The 20,554-nt window shown below is 41.0% G+C and overlaps 1 protein-coding gene across 4 annotated transcripts in view; it reads right to left on the reverse strand.

Moving 5' to 3' along the window:
• Window positions 1-3,085: 3,085 nt before the first annotated feature.
• The window catches only part of LOC125885353 (cytosolic phospholipase A2 gamma-like), a 65,021-nt gene continuing 47,552 nt past the window's right edge, over window positions 3,086-20,554 (reverse strand). For all 4 annotated transcript variants that reach the window (XM_049570839.1, XM_049570842.1, XM_049570841.1 and 1 more), the window contains 4 exons: window positions 14,601-14,755; window positions 8,663-8,834; window positions 3,952-4,120; window positions 3,086-3,683 (listed from right to left, as the gene is read on the reverse strand). In XM_049570839.1, the coding sequence (XP_049426796.1) occupies window positions 3,665-3,683; window positions 3,952-4,120; window positions 8,663-8,834; window positions 14,601-14,755 (515 nt within the window). In that variant the 3' untranslated portion in view covers window positions 3,086-3,664. The remainder of the gene's footprint in view (window positions 3,684-3,951; window positions 4,121-8,662; window positions 8,835-14,600; window positions 14,756-20,554) is intronic.

The following is a 20,554-nucleotide window of genomic DNA, read 5'->3' on the forward strand; positions in this document are numbered from 1 at the left end:
ACTGCTCTGCGGCTGCAGCTCGTCTGTTCATCAGCTGATCAGGATGCTGCTGCGTTCTTCTGCTCATCTGCTGCACAGGACGCCGAAGGGGAGGCAGTGAAGGACACTGTCGAACTTCTCATCATGCCACTGCACAGGACAAGGCATAGGTTCGTTCAAGATGAGCCAGGCCTACGCAGATTTGATCACTGGCGATCGGTGCACAATGCATGCCGTTAGGCTATATTGTGTCCGACTTCACCCCAACTTGCTCTGACGTATTACAAAAGTGGACGGCGATAAAACAGTTTTTAGAGCCAGGCGCTGCAGTTGCTCTCCACCGACTGCACCGCCTGGCTCTCACCTGATCTAACAGCTGATTGGTTTAGATGTCGACTCCACACTATGACGTTTTAGATAACTTTTATTTTTTGTTGAATTTTAGAGATTAAGATTGTGTTTGTCTGATCTGAAGGTTTATTCTGTGAACAGAAAACATGTTGTGTGACTGATAGTGAAGTTTAGTCATCACAGACTGAATACATTCATCATAAACTATACAGAGTCTACTGTGTATTATCACCGGACTTTTTAAATTATTGAAGTAGCCTAGGCCTATTTAACAACACAGAGACTTGTGGTCAGTGGGATGTGAGGATTCTTAAAATAACGTGTAGGCAGGGCTGGACTGGGACAAAAAATCGGCCCGGGCATTTTGAGCCTAGTCCGGCCCACCAGGTATTGATGGAAAGACAATGAAGCCTATGAATGAAAACACACACACACACAAAAAATGAAGGGATATTTTAAATTGAATGGAAACATGCCCACAATAAAAACAAAATACAGGTAATTATTGTCCACAAGAGTTTGCTGTTACATGTTAGTAAAAAAACAATAAGATAAAAACACAACATATCTAGAATAAAGAGGATATTTATGTATAAAAGACAAATACATTTAAGTACTTACTTTTAACTCCAAGCCACTTTTATGTTAATGAGCAGCATCACATCTCCTGGCAAATCCTAATTTGATTCAATCTAAATTATATTTGCAAGTGGGTTTATGATGAATACTAGCCTAATCATTTGGTTTTACATGAACATTTTTGCTCTGTTGAGCTTTAGCTGTTTGAGAGCAAAGAATTACTGCATAGTGCACTTATATCAATTAATAGACATTAAAATATTTTACTACCTAACTAATAAAGACTATACTTAACTAAATGAATAAAATAAAAAGTTACTGAAGCACTAAGATCACCATCACTAGTATAACATCATAGAAACAGCCCAGCAGTAGAGAAACCCCGTCATGCTGCTCAACAGCCAGATAAATTGTTAAATGGCCTACTCATAACTATACTGTGTTAAGAGTTAGCAAGTACAACGAAAATAAACTATCAACCAAACTTGATTCATATCTGACACAGGTAGACTGCTGTTCATCACTTCTTACCTGAAGTTCAAATTCTCCAGTCGCACTGTGCCGTGCCGCCATATAAGTGCCTCCTTCGCCTCATCCACCTGCTGACGGCCACCTCCGCCATCATTACCTGCTGCGGCTGCTTTGGATGCCAGTGCGGGTGCGGTCACTGATGCTGCCGCTGAAGAAGCTCCGCCATAGCCAGCAAACATCTGTGTTATTTTAACACCTTTGGCAGCATCTTCCTAAAGTGCTTGTCTTATTTTTTCCGCACCTCCTTTGAGTTTCTTCTCAATTTTGTCAATCTCCTCTCTCTCTGTATGATTGATTGACTGGCAGTCGAGGCCCAAGTGGGAGGGGCATCGGCCCTCGGCTGTAATTGGTCAAGCCCAGAATGAATCATGACTAATGGGCCGATCTACCAGTTTTGTGTACCAATAGGTATCATGACATGACTAAAAAAAAAAAAAAACGGCCCGGCCCAAAATTACCATCGGCCCACCGGGCAAATGCCCGGTATACCCGATGGCCAGTCCAGCACTGGTACTCGGTATCGGCAGATACCTAAGGTTTAAGGATCGGAATCGGTATCAGCAAAGAAAAAGTGGTATCGGTACATCTCTAATAAATTAGTAACATTTCCTCATGTTAACAGAAAATGCAATTCGCTCAGCACTTTACTTTTCCCCTAGTTATGTAATTCAGTTATATAACTAGAATTACAGCCTCATGGTTGTATGCCTCTCCCCACCACACAAGTTACACTTACAGTTTGTATCCATGTCTGTGAAAACATGGGTGCCTCACACAAATCTTCCCACCAGCAGCACAGAAGATCTACACTAGGGCATTAACGACTGATTTTTTTCAGGTCGACTTATCTGTCAATAAAGTCGAAGTCGAGTAGACAAGTCACTACAACGTGGAAGTGCGCTCGACTATGAAAGCAGGAATGACTGCGGACATTCCTCGCGGAGTCTGCTCCGCTTATCGTACGCCCGAGTATGTTCACTTCACGGATAAAGTATCAGCGTAAGCCAATCAGAGGCAGCGATTGCATTCCGTACACAAGCACACAGAGAGAGAGAGGGAAAAAACACACGACTTCTCGGCTCCTCCCAGGGGGTGTCGCCACTGACGTCGACACGTCGACAAATCGACTTTTCTGTTAATGCCCTATTAAGCAAAGTTCATTCTTTCTTCGGTCCAAGTGGACGTTTTTACCAAATTTGAGGAAACTCCCTCAAGGCCTTTTTGAAATGTTGCGTTCATGAGAATGACACAGATTCAAGGTCACAGTGACCTTGACCTTTGACCACTGAAATCCAACGAGTTCATCATTGAGTTAATTTTTATGCCACATTTGAAAAAAATTCTTCAAGACCTTATTGAGATATCGCATTCACAAAAATGAGACAGATGGACAGACAGATGGATGGACAGACAATCCGAAAACATAATGCCCTCAGCCACAGCTATTGCCAACACCTAGACATAAAAACTGAACTATTTATGGTGTCATAAATCCTGCTGGTATATCCAGGTGTCAAACTGAGTTGAAGGTGAGCACAGAACAACTTTTCCTCTTCAGCAGATGAATGTGAAAACAAATTCTGCACACACATCATTTTGCATAGTGAAGCTGAAACAGTAAAATGAAGACGCAAGAACAAAAATCTGTTTTTGACTGGCAGGGTATTTAAATGATCATAGACTACAAATTACAAATAATCAATCATCATTGATGAACACATGGATAAAGATCATATCACCGTTAAACACATAAGAAATTACTTCAGTGTTCATGAGGCACTAATATTAGGTGAAACAGGCTGGCTTGCAGTCTGCAGTCCAATTCATCCAAAGATATTGAATGGAGTTGATTTCCTCCGCACCAACACTGGAAACCCATTTCTTTATGGGCCTGGTTTTGTGCAAGGGGGTTGTCATCAGATAACACAGGGCCTTCTCCAAAGTGTTGACAATTTTTACTGTTTCTAGATTTCCCTTCATTGGAGCTAAGAGGGCTAACCTAAAACATGAAAAAGGGGGTATCCAAATACCAAATCCAAATACTTTTGGCCACAGGTGTACACACTCTACAAGTGAAAAAGATATGATATGTTGTAACATTACATGATTGCATATTAGTTGTGTTATGCTGTGTTCTCTCTCCCTCCTGAGGCATAGAGCTTACACTTGTGCACAGCAAAACCTCCATCTGATTTATAATCATGATGAAACAAGAATCAGAGTTCTAGTGCTGCATAGATTTCCTGGAGGGAAGAAGCAAAAAGAAGAAGGGAAGAGGGCATGTTAGATTTCTAATAAGTCAGTTATTTAGCCATCAGCATTCCACATTTGTCTCTGTCTCAGTCGAGCACATGCACAGTGACACACAGGTATTACATAGGCCCCTGTCATTGGATCCCTTGATCTGTTTCTTCGACACACAGAGTCATAGTAATCCCACAGATTATGTGCTGTACTGAGATGTGAGATTTCAGTTTGACCTACACTGACGTTGCCCCCACCCATCCCTACCTCTTGTTGTGTTGGCGGAGAACAGCCTTGTTAATCTCCCTTAGCAGAGTTTCTTTGTTGTTTTTTATGTTGTCTTTGGCCACCTCCAACACAAACTCAATCTTCTCCTGGCTGAAGGGACGCTGGAAGGTGGAGAACTCCTCCATCTTTGCTTTCACTTCCTCTGCATCTGTAGAAAACAGTGAAGATCTGTTAAGGCTCCAATCACCTGTCACCTTTCTTCTTAATGCCTTGCTAAAAACTTCATTTGGCAAAATGAATGGTCATTTGCGTACAAATAAATTCTTAATTTATTTATCCGGGATCTAAAACAGTGCAGTCTTCTACTATTCATGTTAAGATTTACTCTGGATTGTGTACCGTTAATCAAGTCCTCTGTGGCCTCCCCAGGCCAGAGGAAACATCCATTTGTAGTGCCCCTTAAGTTTGATTTCAACCCCTGAAGCTGTCAATTTTAGCAATCAGTGTTGCAAAATAATCAAAAGACTCATAATTATTGTATTTTAGGACAAACTGTCGTGCATTCAAACTCGCCCTGTGGCACATCCAGAACTAAGTTTGCAAAGTATGAACATATACCAAAATTCTGTGCTACACATCAACTGATGAACACACAAAGTTGTTTATTTTGAAGACCATTGGACACACTATGAATCCTAGCATGTAAGCACATACTTAACAAACATGTTTCAATCAAGCTTTTGCCAGCTTTTACACCAGACTATCACAGGGCTGACACATAGAGACAGACAACCATTCACACTCACATTCACACCTACAGTCCAATTTTATTTGGACTGTGGGAGGAAGTGAAATGAAAGAAAATGCTGAAATGCTGGAATTGTAGAAATGTAGAAATATTAAAAAGAGAAACCAGAAACTTCTGAAAATCCTTAAAGAGTTAAACGTTCTGACGTGAATGGTTTCTGTAGCTGAATTTATGTAGAAGTAGTAATTAATCAAAAAATGTACAGGAGAAGTAGTAGTAGTGGTAGTAACAGCAGGAGTAGAAGTAGTTGTAGGAGCTGTACTACTAATAGTAGTAGTAAAACCAGTTGTAGCATTAGTATTAGTAGTAGCAGTAATTTATACTTTAAAAAGCATAAAAAGTAGAAACAAATGAATAGAAGCATAAACATCATTGAAGAACTAAACATTTTGACATTTTAATGGTTTTTGTAAATTAAAGTATGTAGAATCAGTAATTAATTACAAAATGTACAGGCGTAGTAGTAATCGTAGTTGTAGTAGTGGCAGAAGTAGTAGAGGCAGTATTAGTTGTTGTTTTTTTTTTTTTTTAATTTTATATACTTTATTAATCCCCGAGGGGAAATTCAATTTTTTCACTCTGTTGTCAATTACACACAGGTCCGAGCACACACACACCTGCACAAACAGGACCTATACATGCACTACGTGGAGAGATGTCAGAGTGGTGCTGCCCATAACAGGCGCTCCGAGCAGTTAGGGGGTTTGGTGCCTTGCTCAAGGGCACCTTGGCAGTGCCCAGGAGGTGAACTGGCACCTCTCTGAAGGAGGTCTAATCAGCTCATCAGAATCACCTGCTGATAAACACAGAGAAGCCTGAAGGATGTTTATAAAGACGCACATGGTTGCCATGGTAATTACTGAACACCTCTGTTTGTGTGTGTGTGTGTGTGTGTGTGTGTGTGTGTGTGTGTGTGTGTGTGTGTGTTTGAAAGAGCTGAGTCATGATTACAACACTGGTTAGAACACTGAATGACTGCTTGAAAAAGACGGTGTGGAACCAAACTTGTAGGTTCTATTGTTAAAGTCTCTTCACTTTGAGCACCCCAAGATGTTGCTGAGCACAAAGATATATAATTTGTGTGGACAAAGTTAAAAATGACTGAGATCTGGCAGTTTTTTGTTTTTTTTTTAAGTTTTGGGCTTTGCTCAAACTTGATGAGAGAAAATAACATTACAGCCAGTGGGAGGGAGAAGGGGCTCTTGTTGCTTGAGGCAGAAAATGTAAAAAACTGTAAGTCCTACTGCTAAAATCAACACATCAGCTGAAAGAGGTCAAAAATGCCTACATTTGCATGTATATATTGTGTATGTAGAGTGGAAATTGTTGGCTGCAGAAGAGTTTTCAGATTTTGTTAAAGCAGAGAAGCAGAAAGATCTAGAGTGATGTCAGCAGTGATGTCACCCACCGTAAGCTGCGCAATAGACTATGCAATAAATAGAGCTGAATTATAGATAAATAGCTGAAGTTGTCGTGACCCGTTCAAGGTTTGAATTAAGTCTCTAGCTAAAAGTATGCGTAAGCAGTAGCATTTCAAAGTGGATTGGGTTGAAGAGGATTTGAAGATTTTCCCCATAGGAAATACTTAGGGGAAATAATTGATGAAAAAAGCTTAATATCATATAAAGTATAAATAGTATAAATATGAAAAGTCATAGTAGAATTGTTGTCAATGAGCTCAACGTTTTGGTAGCTGAATGGTGTCTATAGCATAAAGTAAGTAGAAGTAGTTGAAGTTGCTGAAATAACTAGAAAATGCATTTATTGCAGAAAAAGCATGTGGATGCTGAATGCTGAAACGAAAGAGGACTCTAAAATGCTGGAAATGTAGAAAAATCAAAGTGAGAAACTGGAAACTTCTGAAAATCCTTAAAGAGCTGAACGTTTTGACATTTGAATGGTTTCTGTAGCTGAATGTGTGTAGAAGTAGTAAGTAATCGAAAACAGGAGGCAGGAGAAGTAGTCTTCAGGAGAAGAAGTAGTAGAAGCAGTACTATGACTACTAGAAGTAGAAGTAGCAGTAGTAGTAGTAGTAGTAGTAGTTGTATTATAAAAATAACCACGTCCTCCATGCTTTTATTTTTATAGCGTCTTTTGATATTATGGGTCTTTTATTTTGGCGCCCCTCTGGTGATACCAGAAGTTATTATTTTGACGTGAGGGAGCTCGATTGTTAAAGTCAGAAAGTTCGCTCCTTGGTATACCTCTCAAACCCGTAAGTTAAAATAAATATTGTGAAAATTTGAAAGGAATTGGTGATTGACCAAACTGGAAGAATCTCGTTTAGTCTGGGCAGACAGTCTCAAAACGTATAAGAGGGGCCTCCGCAATGCCAGAGCAAACTATTACTCAGCTTTGATAGAAGAAAATAAGAACAACCCCAGGTTTCTTTTCAGCACTGTAGCCAGGCTGACTGAGAGTCACAGCTCTATTGAGTGTTGTATTCCTTTAGCCCTTAGAAGTAATGATTTTATGAGCTTTTTTAATGACAAAATTCTATCTATTAGAGGCAAAATTCATGACCTCTTGTCCTCAGATGGTACCTATTTGCTCTCAAACACTAGACCTAATATATATATAGATTGCTTCTCCACTACTTCTCTTCAACAATTGACTGCAGTGATTTCTTCATCTAAATCATCAACGTGTCTCTTAGACCCCATCCCAACTAGGCTTAAGGAAGTCTTACCTTTAGTTAACACTCACTTATTAGACATGATCAAAGTATTTTTATTAACAGGCTATGTACCAGTCTTTTAAGGTAGCTGTAATTTAACCTCTCCTTAAAAAGCCCACCCTGGATCCAGAGGTGTTGGCCAATATCTAATCTTCCCTTTCTTTCAAAGATCCTTGAGAAAGTAGTTGCAGACCAGCTGTGTGATTTTCTCCATGATAATAATTTATTTGAGGAATTTCAGTCAGGATTTAGAGTGCATCATAGCACTGAGACAGCACTAGTTAAAATTACAAATGACCCCCGTTAAAGGGTTTTTTTGGGTTTTGGGTTTTGAGTTTTTCCTTATCCGCTACGGGGGTCCTAAGGACAGAATGATGTTGTATGCTGTAAAGCTCTCTGAGGCAAATTGTGATTTGTGATATTGGACTTTATAAATAAAATTGAATAGAACTGAATTGAATTAGGTCAATACATATAAACTTGTCTGCTGATCTTTCAAGATAAATGTCATAGTTAAGGATGAATGGCAATTTTTTAGTACCTTACTGTTTTGTATTTGAATTAAAGTTTAGTTTGCTAGTTGCCAAGATGGAATGTCATGAAGGTCATTGCGGGTTCAAGCCCCTTTTTGACCAACAAACGAAAGCCGCTCAGTAAAAAGTCGCAAGCAACAGCGACTGTGTTTTGAGCCTCACAAAGCTTCATGAAGTCACTTCAGCTCAGTTAATTAAGTCAAAATAAGGAGTGAGAGCAATCACACATTTGTTTTATCATTACAATGTATACAGCACTTCAATATTTGCGCACACAAAGTATTGCTTTTTGCCACCACGATCTCGCCATCCTGGTGGCCTTAATTGTCCAAGAGGCTCTTTGTAGAGCATGTTGAGATGTAGATGTTTGTCATATTTCAAGTCAATCAGACTCATGGTGTAAGGGGCATGGACTCAAGGTTTTCAGTTCTTGGGCTCTCAATTATAGCGCCACCATCAGGCTGATTAGGATCAAATTTTATTTGAAGCATTAGGACAGCATTTCCATTTATAGTGCCAAGTTTCATATTTCTAGCTTATTTCAGGCCATGGTAATTTGAGTAAAGGTGCATGATGAGCACTCAAGATCTGCCTCCAGAGCAGTTCTGCCTCTGAGAAGTAAATTCATGAGAAACTATATACATATACTGTGTGTGTATATATATATATATGTAGAGAGAGAGAGAGAGAGATAGATACAACTATACTAAAGAATATGTGTGCACAACAGACCTTTGCAGTTGCGTCTGTTGAAGAGTGGCAGGTAAATAATTGAGGGCTCATTCTGTTTTCCCTCAAACACGTAGCAATCCTTTGGCCAGTCTCTCTCCTCCAGGGTTTTGTTGTTTATATCTGGGAAAGCCCTCCTTACCTCAGCTGCATAGTCTCTTGCAAGAGTCAGAGTCTGTAAAGGGAGCACAGAGTGAACATTGGTTTGTAGGTTTCACAGCAAAGTCTGGGCAATAAATTACAGTTGAGTTAAACACAAGTAACAGTTTATAATTTGGCATACTTTTATAAGGGGTTTAGAAGTGGTCAGTAAGTAAAGAAAGGGTCTACAAATGGTAAGGGTGAATATGATCCACATTTATATGAGAAATACTGTATATGCAGGAGTAAGTCATGTTGAGACTTATCCATCAGTTTATTTACATGAATACAGCAGAAATGTGTAAAATTCCGCATTTGTTTTCGAAATTTGCACTTTCAGTCAACCAAGAGAATGGTTCCATTGTTCAAAAAGAGGATGCTTCCAGTCACCTCTCTGTCAGCTCCACTAAATTTGTGCTAAATTTAGGCTCTTACGTCTATTTTGCAAGACTTGGTGGGACTTTTTGTGGGAGGCTTTGGATGGTGGTGTGTGGCAGCGAGTCACTAATCACAGTGAGCAAATCAACTCACCACTCTGTAAACTCTCCTTCTGCTACTTCTGTTAGGTAGCTGCTAGCTAGCCAGGTCAAGATCTTTGAATGTAAACATCAGTATACATAGAGGAAAAGATGGAGAAGATGGGCTCCACCTGAACTAGCATCCTGCTAGCCATTATACAGACGTTTCAAAATAAACTGGGACGACCTCCGTGCTGCATCAGTTTCCAATGGGATACTAGGAACTGTAATATCCTGTGATTCTCCAGAATTTGGCTTAATCCTAGACAGCTCCATTCAACCAGGTGGCTCTTTTTCTATATGCCGATCTGACAAAGCAGGGAACTCTGGCAGAGAAGGAAAGACGGAGTGTGCTTTACAGTGAGTAAGGACTGTTGTGATGGTGGGAATGTGGGGCACTGTCCTGTTCCTGCTGTGGTCCACTGCTATAAGCCATTCAGAGGCGGCTGCACAGCGGCAGTGCCTGTGTTCGGGAGGAGCGACCATGCAGCCATCTTGTTGAGGTATGGTCCACTCCAGTTTACGGTTATACACTGCATTCCGCAATCACACAATAAATGAGGCATGACACACGTGACATGTAACACAGTAGCGTTGGCTACTAGTGTGACATGTAACATACGTGTCAGCAGCCACTTTTATGAACAATAACTAAAGCATAATGTGGCAAAAACAATCATTTACCATCCCTTTTAAATGTGCTGGTCTCGTCCTCTGTTTGTGGAGTAAGGAGTACCCTGACTGCATTGTTTTCCCAGTTTGCGGACATTTTCAGCCACTGTTCTTCTTCTCTGATTTAGCGGCTATGTGCTAATAGCTAATTTAATCTCCCGCGGCAGGTAGCATGCATAACATGTCATCAAAAAATCACACCCATGCCACCCATGAGCCCGCTCTGCATAATGCCTGCAGAGAAGAGAAGTTGTTTCAGCTCTGTTAAGGCTATGGTCTACGTTTAGAAAGATTAATCATTATTATTAACATCATTTAGATGGTAGTTATGGCGCAATAGGGAATGGGCACAGTGACGTCACAATGGACGTCGCCGCCATGTTGATGGCTACGGGCAGCAGTAAACAAACGCAGTAGTTGAGTCGGATCGAGTGTAGAAAGCGAGGGAAAAGATGTTAAGATGCCAGAAAAGAAAGGGAATTTACCGGGATACATTGTACCACGAAGCCAGGGACCGGTATATGGAGAAAATGAACGCTTCACTTTAGCTACATAGTCTCATAGAAAGGGGCTAGGTTTTGGGGAGACTGGAGCAAAGAGGTTTGCATGAAAGCATCTAAAATAGACTGACTTGGTTGCATTAACCACCTGTCACCTGTCCTCAGATAGTACCTATCTAACCTCAAACACAGCTGTAAAACCTAATATATATTTAGATTGCTTCTCCCCAATTTCTCTTCAAGAATTGACCGCAGTGATTTCTTCATCTAAATCATCAACTTGTCTCTTAGACCCCATCCCAACTAGGCTACTTAAGGAGGTCTTACCTTTAGTTAACACTCATATATTAGATATGATCAATATATCCTTATTAACAGGCTATGTACCACAGTCTTTTAAGGTAGCTGTAATTAAACCTCTACTAAAAAAGCCCACCCTGGATCCAGAAGTGTTAGCCAACTACAGACCAATATCTAATCTTCCCTTTATGTCAAAGATCCTTGAGAAAGTAGTCGCAGACCAGCTGTGTGATTTTCTTCATGATAATAATTTATTTGAGGAATTTCAGTCAGGATTTAGAGTGCATCATAGCACTGAGACAGCACTAGTTAAAATTACAAATGACCTTCTGATTGCTTCAGACAAAGACTTGTCTCTGTACTTGTTTTATTAGATCTTGGTGCGGCATTTGACACTATTGACCATCAAATTCTGCTGCAGAGACTGGATCACTTAAATGGCCTAACAGGTTCTGCACTGAGCTGGTTTAAATCTTTTTTATCTGATCGTTTTCAGTTTGTTGACATTCATAATGAATCATCCTTACGTACCAAAGTTTGTTTTGGAGTTCCCCAAGGTTCTGTGCTCAGACCAATCCTATTTACTCTATATATGCTTCCTTTAGGTAACATCATTAGAAATCACTCTGTAAATTTCCATTGTTATGCGGATGATACTCAGTTGTATTTGTCGATGAAGCCAGAAGAAAGTAATCAATTAACTAAACTCCATAACTGTCTTAAAGACATAAAAACTTGGATGAGCACCAATTTCCTGATGTTAAATTCAGACAAAACTGAAGTTATTGTTCTTGGCCCCAAACAACTCAGAGACTCTTTATCTGATGACATAGTTTCTCTAGATGGCATTGCTCTGGCCTCTAGCACTACCGTAAGAAACCTCGGAGTAATATTTGATCAAGATTTGTCTTTTAATTCTCATTTAAAACAAACCTCACGGACTGCATTTTTTCATCTGCGTAATACTGTGAAAATTAGGCCTATCCTGACCCGAAAAGATGCAGAAAAATTGGTCTACGCTTTTGTTACCTCAAGGCTGGATTACTGTAACTCTCTATTATCAGGTAGCTCTAGTAAGTCCTTAAAAACTCTCCAGCTAATCCAGAATGCAGCAGCACGTGTACTAACAGGAACTAAGAAACAAGATCATATTTCTCCTGTTTTAGCTTCTCTGCACTGGCTCCCTGTAAAATCCAGAATTGAATTTAAAATCCTACTGTTAACTTATACAGCTCTAAATGGTCAAGCTCTGTCATATCTTAGAGAGCTCATAGTGCCCACCAGAACACTGCGCTCTGAGAACGCAGGGTTACTCGTGGTCCCTAAAGTCTCCAAAAGTAGATCAGGAGCCAGAGCCTTCAGCTATCAGGCTCCTCTCCTGTGGAATCATCTTCCTGTTACGGTCCGGGAGGCAGACACCGTCTCCACATTTAAGTCTAGACTTAAGACTTTCCTCTTTGATAAAGCTTATAGTTAGGGCTGGCTCAGGCTTGCCCTGTACCAGCCCCTAGTTAGGCTGACTCAGGCCTAGTCTGCTGGAGGACCCTCCTATAATACACCGGGCATCTTCTCTCCTTCTCTCTCTCTCTCTCTCTCTCTCTCTCTCTCTCTCGTATTCTATTACTGCATCTTGCTAACTCGGCCATTCTGGATGTCACCAACTCAGCTTCTTCTCCGCAGCCTTTGTGCTCCACTGTCTCTCAGATTAACTCATATCGCAACGGTGCCTGGATAGCGTGACGTGTGGTTGTGCTGCTGCCGTGGTCCTGCCAGATGCCTCCTGCTGCTGCTGCCATCATTAGTCATTAGTCATACTTCTACTGTTATTATACACATATGACTATTGTCACACATGTATACTGCCAGATATTAATACACACTTTCAACATATTATACCACAGTAGCCAGAACTATAACTATAATATTATTACTTTCTATAATGTTGTTGTAAGCTACTGTCATTACCTGCATCTCTCTCTCTCTCTCTCTCTCTCTCTCTCTCTCTCTTTCTCTGTCTCATTGTGTCATGCGGATTACTGTTAATTTGTTATGCTGTTCTGTTCTGTACGACATCTATTGCACGTCTGTCCGTCCTGGAAGAGGGATCCCTCCTCAGTTGCTCTTCCTGAGGTTTCTACCGTTTTTTTTCCCCGTTAAAGTTTTTCCTTCCTTAGCCGCTGCGGGGGTCATAAGGACAGAGGGATGTTGTATGCTGTGAAGCCCTGTGAGGCAAATTGTGATTTGTGATATTGGGCTTTATAAATAAAATTGATTGAATGAAATTGATTGATTGATTGATTGATTGATTGAGGAAGCTAAAGTTTGAATTGAATTAAGTCCAGTAGAAGACATTTCCTTCCATAATGAAAATTAATGAACCCAGCAAGCATTTTTTGGTTTAAAAAACGTCTAATAGCCGTCTACATGAAGACCTGACGTCTAGGCTAAATCACGGCTGAATTTGGGCTGTCAGTGAAAATTTGGTAGACGTCTAACCATAGCCAAAGTGTAGTCATCATCAATTATACGGCTATGTAGAGACCATGTCCAAAAAATGCAGATAAACATATTTTAATTACTGTTGACTCTCCATTCGTGATTGAATATCATACCGCATGCCATCTGCAATGACAAAAATTACATTTAATCAATTTCAAAATTAAATCGGCTAGATTTGGTCTCGGTCTGACAGCTGAGATATAAGCTGTTCTATCAGCTGATCACAAGTTGACCAATAGCACACCTCTATTAGCTATCAGCTATCTTGCTGCCTATCGTTTAAAATATGGGTCTCTTTCGGCTCGTAGTTCTTTCAGGCTGCGGTTGTGCATACTCTTCACCGCTCCAGCATTGCCTGGTCTTCACAGATTCATCAGCCTCCCAGGCTCAGAGTCATCACCCACCACTACAAACCAGTTTCTGGACTGGTTATTATCCTTATTTCATTCACCTGTCCCTCCTGATTGAACTGACTAAAACTATAGGTCAGTAGTAGTTTTTCCACTATTACTCACATCAGTGGGCCCCAACGTTTTTCCTTCAGGGACACCTTTTCTACCATTGAGTAAACTGACAACCCCTGCCTAAATGATATATTTTATGGATATTTTGTACATTCAATGCAAAACACTGACAGAAGAGAACAAGCTGTACAATTACCACAAATAGTAAACACAATAAGTGCTGAATGTTTGTGTGAAATGAGCAATTTGGATGAATTTTGCATTAATGTCCTGTAAATTTTGCATCAGAGATGAGTTTTCTTGACATTTTAGGAACATTTTATTTAATTCTCTGTCTATTTTGTGTATATTTTCTAAATTTTTAACAATCACACAAAAGTTCAGCCAGGAGGACTATACTTTTACCTCTCTCATGATGAGCCTGCTCAAAGACAGTGAAGTCTTTGAGAATACAGGTTGTGTTTAGGACTTTTCCATGCCCTTATCATGTGACATTTTTTTAAAAAAAAGTTTATATCTTGAATAATAATCTAAACCTATAAAATAACATTTGCATTTCTTTCATTTCTTCACATAAATCAATGAAATGCTAAGTTATATACCTACTGTAAATGTTTATTTAAGCTCACACATATTTACATAAAGAGGACCTTGAGACCCCCTGTGAAGCTTTCAGAACCCCTAAGTTGAGGACCTGTTACATACATTATATCTTTGAACTGATTGGCTTGCAGTCAAAGACCTATATATGGTATTAAAACTATACTGCCAGCAATTAGTTTCAATCCAGGGTTCAAGCAGATTGAAACACACACACACACGGACATACATACATTCTTTACAGTACCTCAAACATGTTTCCAGCACTATACTCTGGTGCAACGATTAGGTCGATGTCTCTCTTGTCTCCCAGAAATGGAGGATAGGCTACGTTAATCAGCAGCCCAGCGTCTACCAGGTGGAATCTTTCTTCAGAGCGGAGGCAAAGTGGAACCATGGAATCTGCCCAACAACAGAATTAAGAACCTATTTATACACTTACTTAGTTAGTGACTTGAGTACTTATCATTTTCTGCATATTTGCCAATTTCTGGGCATAGGTGTCTTTTTTATGTGCAACTATGTCCATATACCTCCCTCAAATGTCATTTGAGATTAAATTAGAATAGAATAGAATATATCTTTATTGTCCACCATGAGTGGAATTTTGTCTTTGGCTCACCAAACACAAAAGACAATATTGTAAAAAGCAGACAGAGTTGTCAGTAAGACAAGCATAATAGAGGCATTACTGGCTTGTGGCTGCCAAGAGTTCATAGCAACATCGTTTTTTGATCCTTCAGTGTTGGCTCAGCCTATCATTGGATTGTTCACCCACTAATAGGGAACATGAGCTGGGATTAGACCGTCTTGACACAGGTTAGTTTAACCCTACTGATGTGTTCTTGCAAAAGTATTCCTGCTTGGCCACCACAAGCCATTATTGAATAGTTTTTACACATACAGTATGGAGCAACATTAGCACTAATTTAGAGTAATGTTTGTTTCCACGTGAAAAAAATAAAAGTAATACATTTAAGCTCTTTATCCACTCCTAACTGTGCGTTCCCACCAAAAGATTCATGAGCGTCATAAGCAGCCAGCAGCCATTCATTTTCAATGAACACTCTGAGTGAGCGACCGCGAGCAGCGCGATGCCAGCGACCTGAGCGTCAAGCTGAAGTTGAGAGAAGCTGAACTTTATGCAAATGAGCAGCGCCGCCGCCGAAGCAGCAGCGAGCAGCAGCCAGTTGCAAACCGTGAATATTCTCATGGCGGGACAGTGAATGAAAGAAAGAAAGAGCTGCCTGCCAGAGCTGCCAGGCAGCGCGATGCCAGCGACTTGAGCGACCGCTGGTGATTTTGAATGTTTTGGTGTGAATGCACAGTTAGACTTATGTTATCTGTGGGTTCATTACTAAAATTTGTTAATTGTAGTCAATTGAAATCCTTCCAGATCCTTTTAAATATATGTTGAGATTTGACCCATAGAAAATATTCTTGTTGTCTTTCCTGCATAGAGTTAGATGAGAAGATTGATGTCGCTTTTATATTACTCTTCATAATTTTCTATTTAACAGACTAATGACAGTATTTCTCTTCATTTAATACAACCACTATTCCAGAAACGTTGGGATGCTGTGTAAAACGTAAATTAAAGACACAATGCAATTATTTACAAATCTGTTTAACCCATATCAATTAAATACAATGCAAAAAGAAGATATTTGGTGTTAAAACTGCTAAAAATGTTTCTTCCTCATTCTGAATTTGATGCCTGCAACATATTTCAAAATAGCTGGTACAGGGCCAACAAAAGACTGGTTGAGTTGTAGAATGATCCAAAAAAACAATTTTTGAGAACATTCCACATGTAAATAGGTTAACTGGTAACAGATTAAATTGTCATGCTTGGATTTGAAGGGGGCATCCTGGAAAGACTCAGATGTTCACAAGCAAAGACGGTCACTTTATGAAAAATTGTGTGGGCAAATAGTCCGACAGATCGCAATCCACAATAAAGACTTTCACCATCTACACACCATCATATCATCGAAGGATTCATTCAGAATCGAGAGAAATTTCTGCATGTAAAGGACAAGGCTGAAAACCAATATTGAATGTCTGTGACCTTCGAACTCTCAGACTGCACTGCATTAAAAACCAATATGACTGTATAAAGGATATTACTACTACTACTACTACTACTACTTACTCAGGAACACTTTGGAAAACCAGTCAGTAAACACAGCTCGTCACTGCAGCTACAAATGCAAGACTCTCCCATGCAAAGTGAAAGCCAAATGTCAACAACATCTAAAACACTGTTAGTACAGCAGATTAGCAGATAAACTTTTATACTTCAGTATGAATGTCGTAGAAAGACAAAACCAAAACTGGCTTGTTCGTCTCATAAAGACTTACAAATCATGTGCTGCAACAGGAAGAGAGCTATTTGCCCTTTCAAAGTAAGATGTCATTTTTCAAAAGTTCTCTTAATAAAAAAATATTTCCTCCTACACCGTTTATCGTATCGACTTTAAACATGCACACGACAGACCAAGCCCTGTGTTACGGCCACCTCCGCCATACCCCTGCCTCATAGTTTAACTTGATGTATAGTTGTGTGTTTTATGCTGAGCAGGCTGTGTGATCCCCTGCATCTGATTGGCTCACGCTTAGGAGGTGTGTCTTCCCTCCCACCTTCCATCTCCTGGCCGCGTCTCCTTCGTTTGGATTGGCACGGTACCTCCACCAGCTCCACCAATCCCCAGGCTGCAGTTGAGGAGCAAGGCTATATAAGCCTCAGCCAGATCATTAATCGGGCGGCTGTAGAGTAGCTTGCCAAACGTGTCTCCAGAGTTATGTAAATGTTAATGTGGCATTAACTTGAATGATTGAAGTATATGGGGCACTAGATAGATAGGACTGGGCTAGGTAAAGTAAGGTTCAATAACTGATTGCACTATCGATACTGACAGGTATCTCTACTGTCTAGACACACTAGGTTAAGAGGTGCTGCTCTAGTTGTGTTATGTTTTGAACCAGTCTAGAGTTAGCTAGCAATTTTGTTTCTTGCTTTTGATTTATTTAGTCTCCTTAGTAATACTCTAGTTTTGGTTATTTGTTTCTTTACGTTGAACAGCATCCATCAGCCCTTTCCTTTAGCTTCGCCTCACAATTTCTGTTTGTTAAACCTTGTTTAATAAATAATTTTACTTTTTACCAATTACAACTGGTTTATGTTGCTTCCCTTTTCCCACCACGAGCTAGGGGTCATAACATAAATGGGGGCTCGTCCGGGATATCAATCTGTTAGATGAATCTCATAAGTAAAATTGTTAACAGGCTTGGTTTGATTCTTTAAACAAACAAACAAAAAGGAGCAATTAAACAAAGAAATTGTGGCAGCTGAACTAATTGCAATTGGGCATAATCAATCATGTTTGACCTGGATTCATTTTTGGCCACTCCCTCCCTTAGTCAGATCGACCGCTGCCGTAAAGATGATTTGGCTAAAATAGCACACCACTTCAGCATCACGTATCCCAAACCGATACTCAAAAGGGAACTTAAGGCCCTAATTGTTGATAAGTTGGTGGAATTGAAGCTCATTGTGTTACCGGTGCAATCAGAGTCAGCTGTACTTGATGATGGCACCCTGAGTGAGGGATTGGGTGACTAAGAGCTGGGTGGTGAGGCCCAGGGAATTCAGTCAGCTGAGAGAGAGGGAGCTGAAGCAGTAAAACAAGCAAAAACGCCAGTCACACTGTCTCACTATGATCCTCTCTCTCTCCGAGGCTTGAGTGAAAGTGCGCATTGCCCGTCTCCAAATGGAATCCCAGGAAAAGGTACAAAACAGACAAGCACAGTTGCAATACCAGCTGGAGGTGAGATAGCTGGAAATTGAGGCTGACAAAGCCATTAAGCTCTGTCAGCTGGAACTCCAGTCTCAGAAGGAGACACCCGCACCGCCTGCATCCGCTGATGGTACAGGTATGACTTCCCTATCCACCACTTTATCACAAAATACGTTTGATATCAGTAAGCACATTGCTTTAGTACCAACCTTTCGTGAATCTGAAGTGGATTCCTATTTTGGTGCATTTGAGCGCACTGCTTCTGCCCTGCAGTGGCCACCTGAAGTTTGGCCCCTGTTGTTGCAGTGTAAAATTCATGGGAAAGCCCAAGATGCTGTCGCTGCGCTCCCTTTGGAGGACAGCCTTGATTACGACTCTGTTAAGGCCGCCATTTTGCGTGCATATGAGTTGGTCCCTGAAGCATACCGTCAAAAATTCCGAAATCACAAAAAAACCCCAAATCAGACCCATGTTGAGTTTGCGAGGGAAAAGGGAACTTTGTTTGACAAATGGAGCACTAGTTGCAAAGCCTGTGATTTTGATTCTCTTCGGGAGTTAATTCTGCTGGAAGAGTTTAAGAAATGTTTGCCTGACTGCATTGTTGTGTACTTAAATGAACAGAAGGTAAAATCACTCTCTGCTGCCGCTGTGTTAGCCGATGAGTATGTGCTGACTCACAAGACTGCTTTTCCATCAGTCTCTGTTGAGAGGCCCCGATATACTCCAGCTACACAAACTGCATCACCCAACGTACAAGGTACAACTAAGGATGACAGGGAGTGTTATTACTGTCACAAACCTGGACATGTCATAGCTGAATGTCGAAATCTTAAGTGCAAAGGGTTACAGTCACCTTCCCAGAGCGCGTCACAGCCAAAAGGTATTGGCTTAATTCAAGCAGAGCCGTGTATAACCACTGAATCTAGTGATGATGAAACTCTTGATGCTTATTCAAGCCATTTGTATTTGATGGTTTAGTGTCGCTAACAGGTGAGCCTGCTGAGCAACGTCCGGTGCGTATTTTGAGAGACACCGGTGGCTCACGGTCGGTGATACTTGCCTCTGTGTTACCATTTACTAAACAATCCACCTGTGGTTTTGGTTCTGTGTTACGAGGCATTGAAATGGGATATGTTCCCAGGCCCGTACACCGCGTTCATGTGCGGTCAAAACTAATCACCGGTTTCTTTCCCATCGCTGTTTGCCCCGCGTTGCCGATTAAAGGTATTGCTCTTTTAATGGGTAACGACCTCAGCGCACAGAGGATGGTAATATAACCCACGCACATTCAGATTTGTTTCCAACCTGTGTAGTCACTCGCGCACAGGCAGTCAAAAATAAAGATGATGATGATAATGATGATGATGATGATGTTTGTTTATCCGACACTGTGCTTATGCCAGTCTTTTCAGAAGAGGCTAAAATGGAGAATGAGACGGAGATCGCTGCTGTGTCTCCCTGTGAAACCATCGCCGAGATGGTGCGCTCCGCCCGCTCAGATGTGCCACCATCTGACGGCGCGTCTCTCCCGGTAACCCGTGAACGTCTGTGCGCTGCTCAAAGGGCTGACCCGACGTTGAAGAAGTGTTTCTCCAATTTGGTGAGTGCCAACAAAGCAAGTGTTGAAAAAGTAGCATATCTCCTTGATAATGATGTACTGGTGCGTAAATGGTCTCCTGCTGCCGTGGATTCTGATTTAAGCTCTGTCTATCAGATAGTTGTCCCCACCTTGTACCGCCAGCATGTCCTATCGGTAGCGCATGAAAGTCAGTGGTCGGGACATTTAGGTGTAACAAAAACCTACCAACTCATACTCAAACATTTCTTTTGGCCAGGCCTAAAAACTGACATTTCTAAGTATTGTCGATGTTGCCATGTTTGTCAAATTGCCGGCAAGCCAAATCAAGTCATTCCTCCAGCTCCGCTGCATCCTATACCTGCCATAGGAGAGCCATTTGAGAGGGTAATAGTAGACTGTGTTGGTCCCTTGCCCCGCACGAGAAGTGGAAATCAGTATTTACTCACCATCATGTGCGCCGCCACTCGTTTTCCCGAAGCTGTCCCATTACGCAAAATGACAGCCAGCTCCGTGGTGAAAGCTTTAACAAAGTTTTTCTCCACATTCGGCCTTCCCCGGATAATCCAGACTGATCAAGGCACCAATTTCCAGTCGAATATTTTTAAACAAGTCCTTGAAACACTGAATGTGAAACATGCCGTCTGTAGCGCGTACCACCCCGAATCCCAGGGCGCGCTAGAGCGGTGGCACCAGACACTGAAATCCATGCTCCGTAAATACTGTCTGGAAACAGAAAAAAGTTGGGACGAGGGAATTCCGTTTGTGTTGTTCGCAGCTCGAGAAGCCATTCAAGAATCTTTAGGATTCAGTCCCGCCGAGCTC

Source organism: Epinephelus fuscoguttatus, unplaced genomic scaffold (assembly GCF_011397635.1).
Source record: "Epinephelus fuscoguttatus unplaced genomic scaffold, E.fuscoguttatus.final_Chr_v1 AP022699.1".
Classification (NCBI taxonomy): domain Eukaryota; kingdom Metazoa; phylum Chordata; class Actinopteri; order Perciformes; family Serranidae; genus Epinephelus; species Epinephelus fuscoguttatus.